Source organism: Zeus faber (assembly GCF_960531495.2).
Source record: "Zeus faber genome assembly, chromosome: 17".
Lineage (NCBI taxonomy): Eukaryota > Metazoa > Chordata > Actinopteri > Zeiformes > Zeidae > Zeus > Zeus faber.
In genome coordinates this window covers 10492899-10508773 of record NC_137204.1, presented here as the reverse complement: position 1 = coordinate 10508773, position 15875 = coordinate 10492899, and the positions used below count along the sequence as shown (strand labels likewise).

Genomic DNA, 15875 nt, shown 5'->3' with positions numbered 1-15875 from the left:
ACAGACAGACAGACAGACAGACAGATAGATAGGTAGATAGATAGATAGATAGATAGATAGATAGATAGATAGATAGATAGATAGATAGATAGATAGATAGATAGATAGATAGATAGATAGATAGATAGATAGAGAGATAGATAGATAGATAGATAGATAAAAATAAATAAACATACCTAGAATAAACAATAAATAAATCATCTGTAAAGAGCGAGGGAGCGGGTAGAGCGCTCACCTTCAGCTCTCTGTCCTGCTGCTTGAACTCGTCATCCTCGTCCGAGTCACAGTCGGGGAACTGGTAGACCTTGATCCCATACTTGTCGATCTCCTCCCTCAGCTAGTGCCCATGTCAAGAGGATCGGATGAACATTTGGGAAGCTTATCTTTTTTGCCCTTTAAGGCAACATCTCTTTATTTACATTTTTGGCTGAGGTAATTCTTTTTCAATTCCACCGAAAAAATATAAAGACTGTGTTGTAAGATCAGAATTGCAACCGCAAGGCTTTGTTCATTAGCCTCATTCAGCCAGAATAGGATCCCAAGCAGAACAAGTTTCACTCTGAAATGTGGGGACTATTCATATTTGTCGAAACTCCTTTGCGTGACTCCAGGACTCCAGAGTCATTTCAACATTTGTTGCGGCTACGAACAAATAATTTGCGAGTTATGTATCGCTATTAGTATTCCATAACAAAAAGTGGCCTAGATCTCGATCGCAACCAGTTCAAGATATATTAACACTTTCCGGCTTATTGATTCATAAGATTTTTTTCTTTTTCAGATAAGCTTGTGTATTTCATGTGACTCATACGCAGCTTTGCGGCCATCATTAGGACACCTGGATTTTAATCGTGCAAAAAATCGAAATGGTCAAATAATTTATGTTAAATCAGAGAAAATCATCGAGAGCTTGAAATTGGGCTTCGCAAGTGATTGGAGATAGGAAGAGGGAAAGACATCGACTAAACATAATCAGCCTGATTATTACAGATACCACTGCTAAAATTCAGTCAAACACAAAACAACTTTATAATGTATTAGATTGAGCACAATACATAATCTATCACCAAAAAGCATGTCAACGCATCCTTAAGAAACTGAATTCATTCAGTTTCCTTCTACAGTTCTGTCATCCAAAGTATTCTCTGTTTCTCCTCCCAATCCGTCCCAAACTGAAATTTTGATTTGAATGCACTTCAATGCGCTTGTTTAACCGCGATGCGCTTGTTAAAGATGCAGGAATGTGTCAAATAAATCGTCATCAAAAGCCAGCGTATACAATCCGTATTAATTTCTCTTGCTTAATTAGCGCGTTGAAATAGCGTCATTTGAATTGACAGAGAGTAGATGTGGTCTTACCCGCTCTTTCAGCTTCTTTATCTCGTTGGGGGTCAGGCAGTCGGCTTTGGAGATCAGAGGGACCACGTTCACCTTATCCTGGAGAGCCTTCATGAACTCTATGTCAACTGGACGAAGCCTGCAAGGAAACAACTTTGTTTGTCTGTTTTAAAATGTCTCGCTTTAATTTTTCAAAATAATAATAATATTAATAGCAATACAATTATACATTTGCTAGTCGCAAATAAATAAAATAATAATAATAATAATAATAATAATAATAATAATAATAATAATAATAATAATAGCTCCAAGCAGCAATACATGGGGTCCAGTTTAGTCATTTAAGGTTTGTATTACAGTTTTCCGAGTTTCCAGAAAACACCCCATCATTTAGTATCGACAGCAATTACACATTTTCTGAGTTCCAAAACTATTCCAAAATTCTACAATTCCAGATTATTTCACTCATCTCTGCCTAAAATATAGACTGATGTGGATTAAATGTAGACCACAGCACGCCGCCCAGGGCGATGCAACTTGGTTGGGTCGCACTGAGGACAGCCTGCCGCGGTCGAGGGTAGGTCCTAGTCGCTGGTTTATTTTACATAAATTTAATGCCTTAAAATAAAATAGAAATAAAAACATGTTCCTCCAACGGAAGTTTCCTCCAACGGTTCTTAGAACTTCCTGCGGTGCGAAAGCGCCTTCTGTGACCGATTATAGTTTTCGGGATTTTGTTCAACTGTGCACGAGTTAGTTTTCTGTGTTGGCATCTACGTGTAGCAGACACTAGGCAGTCTACAAGGCACAAGTTGCTTGTACTTCCAAAGACAAAGCTTGGATTTATATAACTTCAGTTGATGATTTCACAAAGTGCCCCACTCCTCAAACTTACCAAGTCGCAGCAATGTTTTTTAATTTTGGGTAAATTTCTGCTCCAAATGTACATTGATATTGACCAAACACAAACAGCAAGATCCCTGACACGTCTCGGTTCCAATGAGGCCTCAACCATGTCCGTGCATACTGCGGTTGCCATGTGTCGGATACTTTTAGCCCAAAAATGCCAAGAAGATTAATAATAATACGAATCTGAACAAGAACATTATAGTTATAAAAAATAAATAATAATAATACAAAAATAAAAGTAAATAAATAAATAAATAATAATAATAATAATAATAATAATAATAATAATGCATACATATACATATTTGCTATTTGCAAAAATATTAAATAATAATAACTATAAATATATTTTTTGCAAAGCTGCATTTTGGTTGCACAAGGTTGGTCACAGAACTGTGACATATGTTTGTATGTACATTTAGCGACCAAATTTGCTGTTAAATTGCTAGGTAACATGGTTTGTGTGTTCTACAGTTATATGTTAAAGTGTGTGTGTACATTACCCATGTCCGAATGGCGGTATAAAGTAGAGGCAGCAGTGGACTCTGTTGTCCTGGATGTTCTTTCGGTTCAGTCCACTCTCGTCTCTAAAGTACTGCTCAAACTGCTGGTCGATGTACTCTATGATTGGCTTCCAGCTTCAAAGGAAGGGAATAACAAAATTCAAGCAAAAACAAATGATATGCATTGCACTGCCAAAAGCATTCGGGCCCCTTCACCTTTCTCACATTTTGCTACGCTGAAATAAAGACGTGCAGACTCCAATCTTCTTCGGTGTGACGCCACAAGCTGGGCACACCCGTATCATTCGTCTCCTCTTCAGCACCGCCAGGTTGTTTGGGGTTTGTCCATAGATGGTTTATCAGGTTCAGGATCCGATCAAGAGCGACCGTCGGCGTCTCGGTCACCTCCCTGACCGAAGCCCTTCTCCCCCTGGATTGCTGGGTTTGGCGGGGCGGCTGGCTCGACTCGAGGAATGTTCTTGGTGGTTTCGGAACTCCTTTTCCGTTTCGGAACTCCTTTTCCGTTTGGGAACCGTGAAGGCGACTGACAATTATTTGGTCCCCCTCTCCAGATCTGTGCCTTGATACAATCCTTTATCACGGAGGTCTACGGACAATTCCGTGCGACCTTATACGGACAAGTGTTTGCCTTTCGGAGTCATGTCCAATCGATTCAATTTACCATCTCAAGGACGACCAATGGGAACAGGATTCACCTGAGCTCAATTTCGAGTGTCACATGGACACGGGTCTGAATACTTGTGTAATGTAAATATGATCTTTCAATACTCTATTTTTTCATAAACTTGCAATAACAATGTTGTCATCATGGGACTTTTATTTAACTCAATTATTCTGGAAATAATAATGACAGTTATTCTGAGGGTCATGCATTGATATACACATGTACACCTACCACTTGGTATTGTTGACTGCGTCTCCGAAACCTGGTGTATCTATGATGGTGAGTTTCAGCTTCACCCCCTTCTCTTCGATATCCACCGTGTGCTTGGTGATCTCCACCGTCTGGTGGATTCGCTCTGAATCACAGACACGTCAATAAGGAAATTTGTTTGCTGGTAACAAAATAACTTGTATTGCGTTTCATTGATTGGAGACTTACCCTCCGCATTGAGCAGTTTCCTGTCCTTGTGGAGGTCGGTGAGGAAAAGGCTGTTCACCAAAGTGGATTTACCCAGACCAGACTCTCCTGCAACACACACATGGACAATATGAATACAAAATATCAGGACCCTCAGCATCGTCAGACCACTTCCACTTTTCTTACCTGCCACCATGAGGGTGAAATCAAAGCCTTTCTTCACAGACTTCCTGTGCACTTGATTAGGCAATGTTGCAAAACCCACGTACTCCTTTTCCTGGAGCACATAGAAACATCAACACATTAGCCATGAATGAGGCTATTCGTGGTTTGTTGGTGCGTTTACTCTACAGGCAATTAGAATTAAAAAGATAAACAGATAAAGAGATAGACACTCAGACAGACAAACTAACAAATAAATACATCAATATAAAATAAAAGTAGAAGTAAAATAAAAATATAGTTACAATAGAATAAAAATAGCCAAATATACACAAATAGCCCCCCAAAAAAACCAAACAGAAATATATAAAAATATACAAAATGTGAATCTATGATAAGTTATTGGTAGAGGCATATAGGGTGTACATTTAAAATGATTACTCACTAAGATATTACAGTTATTACGTAGTCCAGGGCTACGGGTAATAACGGATAATAATGGGTGGCACGAATCCAGAGATCCAGAGATATGCGCTTTCACTAACATGTTTATCAGGACATGCCTGGTTTCCTTCTCATGCTTTATTGAAGGGGTGAGGCAGTATAGTGCCAGAGAGGCTGAGAGGGAATGTCCTGAAGTGCTCCGAGTCCTCTTAATGCACTGTGGCAGGCAGCCATTTGGCCCACAGAGAAGTGGGGCGGGGAGGGGGGTGGGGTGATTATGAGTATGGGGGCACCTAACCGAGCGGAAACACACGTGCACATTTGAAAGCCCTGGCCAGAGATGTGAGGCGGAAGGGAAGACATTTTTAGAGAAGAGACCTGTCCAGAGAAACTCCTTGTAGATATCAGTCACTATCAACTATTAAAGTCCGAATCTGCACTTCAGTGTCATGGATTTCATCTCACCCCTATGCATTATATGACAGCCCTGCAGGGCTTTACAGCCATGCAGGATGCTGTAGTTTCTTAAGGGATGAATTGATCTGTGGTAGTTGGTAGTTCATACACTGACAGTTTTTTTTATTTGGTCCCAATTTTCTTATAAAACGCAACCACACTCTATCCAGACACAGAACTGAAACCTGAAAAGTGTTCTCTGTGTACAGTAGCCAAGCCGGGTGGCAAACTCCCAAGAGTTGCTATGGTGACCAGCCAGGGGATGAAGATACAGGCCCACGCACTACAGTACACGATGCATGATGCAGTCCTTCCTTTTTTTTTTTTGGTTGAAGACACAGCTTTAAGGGCGAAAGGTTCTAAGTGAAGACTACTGGAATGTATGCATTGAATGAAATGACCAGAGCTGCTGGCCTGTATTTCTACATACATCCTAAACAAAAGGAGCCTCTGGTATTGAAGTGATGCAGAATCAGGCAGTCTACAGCATGATAGAATTAAACATTGACTCTCACTCAACCTCAATCAGACTGCGACTACCAAGACAGCTGGCTGGTGAGGCCGAATTGCCATGGCCATTTATCCACGCACGATCAAATTAAGCAACAACAACAACAACAACAACAAAAAAAAGAACAACACAATGAAATAACGACCCTTTTCAATTGCTTGATCACGAAATCTTGCGTTTTGTATGGTCTTTATTGCGGCGCACTCACCTCAGCATCCTCTGGAGGAGAGTGCCATTCCAGCAGATTTCAGTCCGGTGGTGTGTGTGTGTGTGTGTGTGTGCGTGTGTGTGTGTGTGTGTGTGTGTGTGCGTGTATGTCGGTCATCCAGCGTCCAGCGGCGCCAAGAAAGGAGAACGATACACATTTATTCCCCCAAAGCACACGAGCAATAACATACGGTTCGACATGCATGGGTGTATCTCACCTGGCCGGGCTGATCGGCTCCTGTACCGTGTGGTCGCAGTCATCTTAAAAGACAGGCGCCTCCGGTCTGGGTGGAGGAGGGAGCGAGTCCGCAGCGCACACGCAACACACAGATGATGTCCGGAATTGACAACGATATAATTGATGAGCTGCAGAAAAATAATTCATTCCATGTCATGTGATTTTACATTTTGAGTCGGTCGCATGCTATTCGATGCGAAATTCAATAGAATTGTAAAAAAAAAATTGAAATAATAATAATAATAGCGTGTGTCGCGGTTCCAGCGATCAACCTCACGGTGGCACTATAACCGTCGCCACGCCACAAACAAAGTGACTTTTTTTTTTTTTTGTTTTGTGTGTTTGTTCATGCAGCCAGGACAAGGAGAAGGCCTGGCCTTAAAGCAGGAGTAAACGACGGAATCAACACAACCTAAACAAGCTGATGTGAAATAAGTGATGGAACCACTATCATGAGTGAGCTTCCAAAATGAAGGAATGATCTAACTCAATGATTTGCATGGATGGAGGTGGCGCTCGTGAGGCAGGGGATGAAAACACAAGAATTTCGAGGCTTTGTGGTTTCCCTAGGTACGCACCGAACACCTAAAAGCAAATAATCCCATTAGCACCCATCAAGCAACCGTTAACCGTCCCTTTGAATGTGTTGATTAATAGACGTGGCAGAGCGTTTCTGTGAGCCATTACAATTTTATAAGCAGCAATAATATAATATGTGGAAGAAAATGTCAACGTGTGGGAATGTTGAGTTTTTCCAAACGTTTCATCTTACGCACAAGGCCTCCTAACTGATTGCAGGCAACAATTTCGACGGTTCCAGTTATTGCTCTGTATCCTGTTCGTCAGTGACCCTTACTTATAAATCAAGACTGCTTTGTCGCTGTCAGGCCTGATAAGCTTGGGTGGTCTGGCGGACAATGCAGAAGCACAGTGACAGGCACACAGACAAAAGGTTAGGGGCTGGATTTGACCCACGGGCGGCTCATATGTATCTGTCCAGGGGAGGAGACAGAGGAGGAGAAGAAACAATGATGGGAACATGGAGCTCAAGGCGAGAGCAGAGAGCCCGAACTCACCAGTGCTTCCTGTCCAAGCAAGACAGGCCGCATGTATGCATGGGGGTGTTGACATGAGGGGCGGGGGAGGAGGTGGGTTGAGTAATAAAAAGAAAATGAATAGACAAGTGAATAGTCATAAAGAAATGTCTGGTTTATATATTACAGTTGTAGTCCTAACTCTAATCCTAACATGCACACTATTCAATTATATTATACTGTATTCTATTCTATAATAAAATATATAATATAAGTACTTTGTCATTGTCATGTCAAATGTCTTAATTTCTCATTTTTATTCTATTCTACTATATTGTATAATATAATATAATATAATAAAATATTATATGATATTATATGATATTATATGATATTATATGATATGATATGATATGATATTATATTATATTATATTATATTATATTATATTAAATTATATAATATTAAATGATATTAAATGATATTATATTATATTATATTATATTATATTATATTATATTATATTATATTATATTATATTATATTATATTATATTATATTATTTTATATATTACACTTTTATTTTATTCTACTCTACTCTATCATGTTATTCTATTATATTCTGCTTCATTCTATTCTTCTCTACTCTGTTCTATTCAATTATATTCTATGCTATTCTATTCTATTATATTCTACTATCATCTACTCTGCTCTACTCTTCTCTACTCTACTCTACTATACTCTACTCTATTCTAGTATTCTATTGTATTCTCTTTTTCTATTCTGTTCTATTCTATTATCCATGTAATATAATGTAATCTAATCGAATCTATTCTACAGTATTCTACTATCTTCTATTGTACTCTACTCTACTCTACTATATTCTATTATATTCTTCTTTATAATATTATATGATATTATTCTCTATTATATTCTATTTTTTTATTATTGTTATTCTGTTATCTTGTCTCGTGTCTCGTTTTTCAATGTACTCTGGTGAATTTGCTTTGCTGTTTTTAACAAATGTTCTGTACTACAATTTCTTTTTTTTTATAACACAAAACTTCCATAAAAGCGAATAATTATTCATATAATTAGTGAGTGTAGGGCAGTGAGAGAAAGGAAACTTGTAAATACTAATACTTCTTTATTTTAACTATTAGGTTTAATTGTGTATTTAAAAGTTTATTGTTTTGATGTGGGCTGTTGAGACAATTGCAACTGCAATGAATAAAGTATCTATCTATCTATGGTAAAAATATACTCTGTACTCGATTAAACCCGACAAAATACCAGGGATGTTCTGTCTTTATTTGAGTCTATGATCTTTTTGCTTATTTTGCAAAAGCCCTTTGCAATTACGCTAATGCCCGGAGCTTCCTGAAAAGATAGACAAGCCAAGTTTGTTTACAAAACAGTGTATTTATAACACTGTTTACCATTATTTCCTATATTTGGCAAAATAGTGAGTCGGTCATATTGATCGATTGATTGTGTTAATGAATCATCTGCACACTTGTGAGTCCAGCGTTTGTTTATTAGCCTAATGTCTTCTTCGCATTTAGTTAAAACTCCTTCTAACCCTAACCCTAACCCTAACCCGAACCCGGGATTGCCCTCCCTTTCTGCTAACAGGGGTTTCCTATATTTGACACAGTAAACATTTAAAAATAAACCGAAACAATAAGAAAAAGGGTAAAAAAAAGAAAAGAGAATAAACAGTGTTCCATTATACCAAGAGTCATGTTTTGACAAACAATAACTGAAACAAAACAATAAAAAAACAAAAATATCCCTTACCCTAACCGAGTGATGAGTGCTTTGGTCCCAGCTCATTACGGCATCCCAACTTTCTTAGGGGTTTCAATTGAGCAAAAGCTGGATTAACGTATAGCAAAGTTGTACTCCATCATTTAAAAGCGAAATGCCGCCTAATTATAACGTCAACAATAATTTCAATTTCATCATTTGAGTTTAAGTCAATGCATACGATTTGTTTCACACTGAGAATTTAGCAATCCTCTATTTAACATGCCTTGATATGATCCTATAATCATGAGTAATAACATAACTCATCAAATAAAATAACCCCATCTTTCCGAAAAGGATGTAGTCATCACAGAAATTGATTGAGACAGCATACACAATTGTCCCCACTTTTATTATTATTATTATTAAATTTCAGACAATGACTTTCATTTACATTCTGGAGCGTAATACTATTCTTATAGAGGGTTGCATGGCACAATAAACAAAACCTTATTTTCCAAGGTAAATAAGGTTTTTCTTTATTGTGCCGTTAAAAAATGTTCCATATGCATATACAGTATATACTTTCTGAAATCCGAAAAATATCTTGTGTATGTTAACATGCGTATGCTATCTAATGTATTCATGTGAGAATGTGTGTTGTATGTGAGTGTTTCCTCCCAATGGTCACAGATGACTTGGACTGGGAAACAGCCGAAGCCAGGAAGGCTCGGGCCGCTGCACCGTGCTGGCCCCGCCCATCCCACCCACACACTCTGGGTTGATTCCGACGGCCCGTCCACTGAAGGAAGTCCATATTGTTTCATACATAGTGTGGAAACAATAGAAAGAGAACCGGGGGGGTGGGGGAGGGGGTATATTTCGCACAGATCGGTGAACATCTGAAAAGGGGAAAAACAAGGGTAAATGCCAGTGTTGCCGTAATTTTTTGCCGTTTTATTTAACCAAAAGATGTGCTGCGAGTCAACCACATCCCCGTGGTCTCTGTGATCACATCCAGGGGTTCTATTAAATAATAACACCGCCGACCGGAGGAGGAGGCGGAACAGAAATAGAAACGTGAAGGAAGAGGGAACATTGTATGCAACTGTGTCTATCTCTCTGATAGTGCTCGATGGAGACGGGAAACCGTGCTCCTCACACACAGGAAATGACCCGATGGCAGAGATTATTAAGCAGGAAAAGGGCAAAGGAAATCAAAACAAGTCCACACGGAAGCATTAGGAGGATGTCGAGAGTGGCCCCAGAAGGGGTTTTAACTAACAGCGGAGGAGACATTGGACTAATAAACAAACACTGCACTCACAAGTGTGTCGGTGATTCATAAATACAATAATTATGATCTGTGGTGAGGTGAGGTGATAACTGAGATAAGAACCTGCTCTTTCCCTTTGAAACACAGCCCACGGACGCCGTGGGTGGACGAGAGATTGGAGCAGGGATTTGATTAAGATGACTGACTCACTATTTCACCACCAATCGGAAATGATGGTAAACAGTGTTATAAATACACTGTTTTGTAAACAAATGTGACTTGCCTATCTTTTCAGGAAGCTCGGAACATTAGCGTAATTGCGAAGGGCTACTGCAAAATGAGCAAAAAGATCGAAGTCAAGCAAAGATTGAACTTTCTTGCCATACAATACTAATGTAAAAAACAAAATGGCAATACGGAGAAAACATTTAAAATACACAATTAAACCTAATAGTTAACGTTAAAAAAAGTTTCAGTATTTACAAGTTTCACTCCTCTCACGAGTTCTCTTTACTTGGATTTTTATATATTTTTGTATGAATAATTATTCACTTTTATGTAAGTCTTGTGTCATAAAAACAAAAAAATTGCAGAACAGAATAATTGTTAAAAAGAGCTAAGCAATTTCACCAGGGTACATTCAAAAAGTCACTAGGAATATTACATTTAGCAGACGCTTTTATCCAAAGCAACTTACAATTATTCAAACACCGACGGACGCAGCCATCAGGAGCAATTAGGGGTTAAGTGTCTTGCTCAAGGACATGCTAGCAGGAGGAGCCTGGGATTGAACCAGCAACCTTTAGATTACTAGACAAGATAACATCAGCCACAACATTAAAACCACTGACATGTAAAGTGAATAACGTTGCCCAATAGCACCTGTCAAGGGGTGGGATATATTAGGCAGCAAGTGAACAGTCAGTTCTTGAAGTTGATGTGTTGGAAGCAGGAAAAATGGACAAGCGTAAGGATCTGAGAAACTTTGACAAGGGCCAAATTGTGGTGGCTGGACGACTGGGTCAGAGCATCTCCAAAACGACAGGTCTTGTGGGGTCTTCAGTGGTTAGTACCTACCAAATGTGGTCCAAGGAAGGACAACCGGTGAACCAGCGACAGGGTCATGGGCGCCAATAGGCTCATTGATGGGCGTGGGGAGCAAAGTCAAGCCTGGTCTGGTCCAATCCCACAGAAGAGCTACTGTAACACAAATTTATAAAGTGAATGCTGACTATGATAGAAAGATGTTTGCTGTGTAGCCACAGACTGGTTAGAGTGCTCATGCTGACCCCTGTCCACCGCCGAAAGCCCCGACAACGAGCATTTGAGCGTCAGAACTGGTCCATTGAGCAATGGACGGAGGTGGTCTGATCTGATGAATCACGTTTTCTTTTACATCATGTGGATGGCCGGGTGCGTGTGCATCGTTTACCTGGGGAAGAGATGGCACCAGGATGCACTATGGGAAGACGTCAAGGTGACGGAGGCAGTGTGATGCTCTGGGCAATGACCTGCTGGAAACCTTGGGTGCTGGCGTTCATGTGGATGTTACATTAACACGTACCACCGTCCTAAACATTGTTGCAGACCAAGTTCACCCCTTCATGTCAACAGTATTCCCTGATGGCAGTGGCCGCTTTCAGCAGGATAGTGCATCCTGCCACACTGCAAAAATTGTTCAGGAATGGTTTGAGGAACATGACAAAGAGTTCAAGGTGTTGACGTGGCCTCCAAATTCCCCAGATCTCAATACGGTCGAACATCTGTGGGATGTGCTGGAACAACAAACCTGATCCACGGGGGCCCCACCTCACAACTCAGAGGACTTAAAGGATCTGCTGCTAACGTCCTGGTGCCAGATACCACAGGACACCTACAGAGGCCTTGTGGAGTCCATGCCTCGATGGGTCAGAGCTGTTTTGGCGGCACGAGGGGGAGCTACACAATATTAGGTGGTTTTAATGTCGCGCCTGATTGGCACCAATCACCCACAACATTAAAACCTTGAACTCTTTGTCATGTTCCTCAAACCATTCCTGAACAATGTTCGCAGTGTGGCAGGGCGGATCGGTGTACATTATATCATAGAATAGAATACAGTATAATAGAGCACAGTCGAGTAGAGTATAATGTAGATGGGTGTAAAATTATATAATAAAGATGACAAAGTACTTATATTATATATCATAGAATATCCAATAATATAATTGAGTAGTGTAGAATAGAGAATGGTAGAGTAGAATAGAATAGAATACAGTATAATATAGATCGATATAAAATAATATAATAGAGTAGAAATGAGAGGGTTATACATTTGACATAACAATGACAAAGTACTTATATCATATATTATAGAGTAGAGTGTAATAGAATAGAATAGAGTAAAGTAGATTAGAGTAAAGTATTATAGAATATAAAAAATAGAATATAATAGAATAGAATAGAATCGAAAATACACAAACTACTAAGTGCTGTGGAGTTATGGAAACCGGTGGAGTAACATGCCCGTGACAGGTGACAATTACGCACGGATGATAGAAGCCTTCACGTTGGAAGGAGGCTATTCCTTTCCGGGTTGTTCCACAAAACAATGGGCTCCACAGGAAGTGATAACAGGCAGGACATCCTTGCAACCCCCACGACCCCAGCCCCAAGACATCACCTGCCACCCTTTGGTTCGTCACTTAAACGTCACAAAAATAAATGTACGAAATAAACTACTAATTAACCGCTTCGGTTGATTAGTAGTTTATTATTATTATGCATAATCAATTAAAATGTTTCAATTTGAGACATTTGATGGACGCAAAATCCAGATTCAGTCGATCTGAAGTGTTGAAAAGTGTTTAAGCAAAGAGAGAGAGGAAAAACTATGGAAGAAATGCAATCGAAACATGTGGAACTGTTTTCTATTGGTGGGTCTCAACAGTGAGCCAAAGGAAGCACCTGGCTCGCTGAGGATACCAATAAAAGCAACCACATGCACACAAACACACACGCACACACGCACACACACACAGACACACAGACACACACACACACACAGACACACAGACACACACACACACGCACGCACACACACACACACACATAAACACTGATTGTGTGTGTGACATCAATAATGGTCCTTCCAGATGTTTTGACTTGGTAGGTTGTTTTTGCACCTGCATCTGTTAACCAAAAACAGAAACATAAATAATAAAGTCATAAAAAATGAGTGAAATCAACGAGTGAAATTCCATTCGTCTATGGGGTGCCCCTGAATGCTCGTTGTATTCTGCATATTTCTCAGCTGAATAACGCTTTTACTTCTTCTCCATTACACGTAGGGTGCTGAGCTGCGTATGTGTTGACTCAATGTGGCTCACTCAGTCTGGCCAGTGAGCCCATTAGAAAGATGATGACAAAAATGGAGGTTGAGGGGAAATTTCATCGGCCATGTCACAACACAATTGTGTCTGTCAACGTGGTGCGTCTATATCCTTTTGTTGGAGTGCATCCTGTGCATCCTGTGCATCCAGCTGATACATGCAGCAATATCACTAATATAATATAATATAATATAATACAATACAATACAATACAATACAATATAATATCATATAATATCATATAATATCATATAATATCATATTATATTATATTATATCATATTATATTATATTATATCATATTATATTATATTATACTAAATAATGTAATGTAATATTATATGATTTAATATAATATGATTTAATAATATAATATGACTTAATAATATAATATATATGTACTGTATGTGACAAATAACCTCTTGAATCTTGACTTCTGAATATTTAATCATATAATATAATAATATTATTCCATTATATTATATAAAAATATAAAATATCGACAATCTATGACAAATATGATAAATACGACAATAAAAAAGAAATATACTGCACTCGTTTGACTGAATTTTCACAGAAATGTAGTACAACTTAACACCGTATCTATCTTTAAGTTGTCTCTACACTACCACAAAAATGGCGAATGGATAAATAATAAAACAGAAAAAAACATACAACAAAATGAAAGTTGAATCATTCAATCGTAAGGACTGATCTTTTTTTTCTGGTAGTGTGCCTAGTTCTCAACGATGGTTCCAATAACACGGCCGCGTGGATTTAGATCATCCCATTGGATTGTGTGTTGAGTGTTTTTAATCTGGGCTATGTTGTAATGTTTTTCTGAATGCCATTCTGAAAGGGGGTGATAGCAACGCGATCGTAATTGTAATGGTTTCCAACGAAAATCTGTCAAATAAGTACGATGTTTATGAATGACAAGGTTTGGTTTTTTTTCCTCTCTATGCTTAAAAAAACACATCAACAGGTAATAAACCCTTCTTATCGCAGCCGCGCGCCTGAGGTTTTTTCTTTGTACGCTCTTATACGACTCGATCCTGATTGGTCGAGGCCTAGATGCGCTCGTCTCTGATTGGCCCAAAGTTCATTCTGGGACGCGTATAACAGTAGCGGTCCCATATAATAAAAGACCAAACGGCGGGGGGGGGGGGTTATAAAGGCTGTTCATACTCAACCAATACTTATTGATCATCGCAGAACAATCATCAACAGGACACTTACCTGGACATACAATACAAGATTTTTAACGGGCAAAACCCTCAAAACACAGAGAATCTCAAATCTTCTTTTTCTTAAAGGTTGTTCTAGAAACTGAAAAGATTTTTTTTCTTTTTTGTTCATTGCTATTTTTGAAGGAGTACTAGAAACCAGTAACCATGCTCTCCGCCTGCCTGGAGTTCCTCGGCCTGGGCCTGTGCGTGACGGGCTCCCTGCTGGCGACGGTGGCGTGCGGCTTGCCCACGTGGAAGGTGACGGCGTTCATCGACTCCAACATCGTGGTGGCGCAGACCATCTGGGACGGCCTGTGGATGTCGTGCGTGGTGCAGAGCACGGGCCAGATGCAGTGCAAGGTGCACGACTCGGTGCTGGCGCTGGCGCGGGACCTGCAGACGGCCCGCGCCCTCACCGTCGTCGCCGCGGTGCTCGGCGTCGCGGCGCTGACGGTGACGATCGCCGGCGCGCAGTACACCAACTGCATCCGCGACGAGGCGGCCAAGGCCCGCGTGGTGCGCGTCGGCGGGGCGCTGTACGTCGCCAGCGGGCTCTTCGTGCTGGTGCCGCTCTGCTGGATGGCCAACAACATCATCGTGGACTTCTACGACCCGCAGGTGCCGCCGTCCAAGAAGCGGGAGATCGGCGCCGCCATCTACATCGGCTGGGCCGCCACCGCGCTGCTGCTGCTGGGCGGCGCGCTGCTGTGCTGCTCCTGCCCGCGGGGGGCGAGGAGCTACCCCCTCAAGTCCTCCCCCACTAAGAGCATGCCGAGCAAGGGGGGCTTCGACGGGAAGCACTACGTGTAGATGCGAAGGCACACACTGACTTCCTAAAAGTGACCCAAAACCCACTATGCAATCCTTTTTGTTTCACATTTCAATGTAAATATGATGTTTTTTTGTTGTTGTGTTTTTTCCTTTCGTATGAATTGTGTGGGTTTGTATGGATTTTGAGGGGTGTCCGTTTATTCTGCCAGTGGTTCTCAACGTGAGGGTCCGAGCACCACCACCACCACAGGCGTCCTGGAAGAGGTTCCAGGGCGGGGCGCGCGGTGGGTGGGAGGGGGGCGTTAGCACTTATTGGAGAACATCCAATAATGACTGCTTTGGATGTTATAGATTCACCGTTATCTCCCCAAAGACAGTGTGTGTGTGGTGGGGGGGGGGGGGTACATTTCATCAAATGGGGCCGAACGCGCACCAAACGGAAAGTCCAGTTGCACCAGTTGAGCAGTTCCAGTTCCAGTGTAATAACCCTGGGAGGGGTGGAATTGCAGTGAAGCCTCCTCGAACCAACCATCATGTTGTGATCAGAAATGCATTATTTGTGTCAATCTATT

At 40.6% G+C, this 15875-nt stretch overlaps 2 protein-coding genes across 2 annotated transcripts in view; one reads left to right on the top strand and one right to left on the bottom strand.

Annotated features, from left to right (window-relative positions):
• septin5b (septin 5b) overlaps positions 1-5896 on the bottom strand; it is a gene marked incomplete at both ends in the record, with an annotated part of 7253 nt that extends 1357 nt beyond the window's left edge. Inside the window, 8 exons of the mRNA XM_080018360.1 lie at positions 236-337; positions 1360-1477; positions 2754-2888; positions 3670-3793; positions 3877-3963; positions 4042-4132; positions 5637-5647; positions 5854-5896. Of these exons, the coding sequence (XP_079874486.1) occupies positions 236-337; positions 1360-1477; positions 2754-2888; positions 3670-3793; positions 3877-3963; positions 4042-4132; positions 5637-5647; positions 5854-5896 (711 nt within the window). The remainder of the gene's footprint in view (positions 1-235; positions 338-1359; positions 1478-2753; positions 2889-3669; positions 3794-3876; positions 3964-4041; positions 4133-5636; positions 5648-5853) is intronic.
• An 8586-nt stretch (positions 5897-14482) lies between these two features.
• Positions 14483-15578, top strand: cldn5b (claudin 5b). The gene has a single exon (XM_080018284.1). The coding sequence runs from the start codon at positions 14698-14700 to the stop codon at positions 15340-15342; it is 645 nt and encodes a 214-aa protein (XP_079874410.1). The 5' UTR covers positions 14483-14697; the 3' UTR covers positions 15343-15578.
• The last annotated feature ends 297 nt before the right edge of the window (positions 15579-15875 follow it).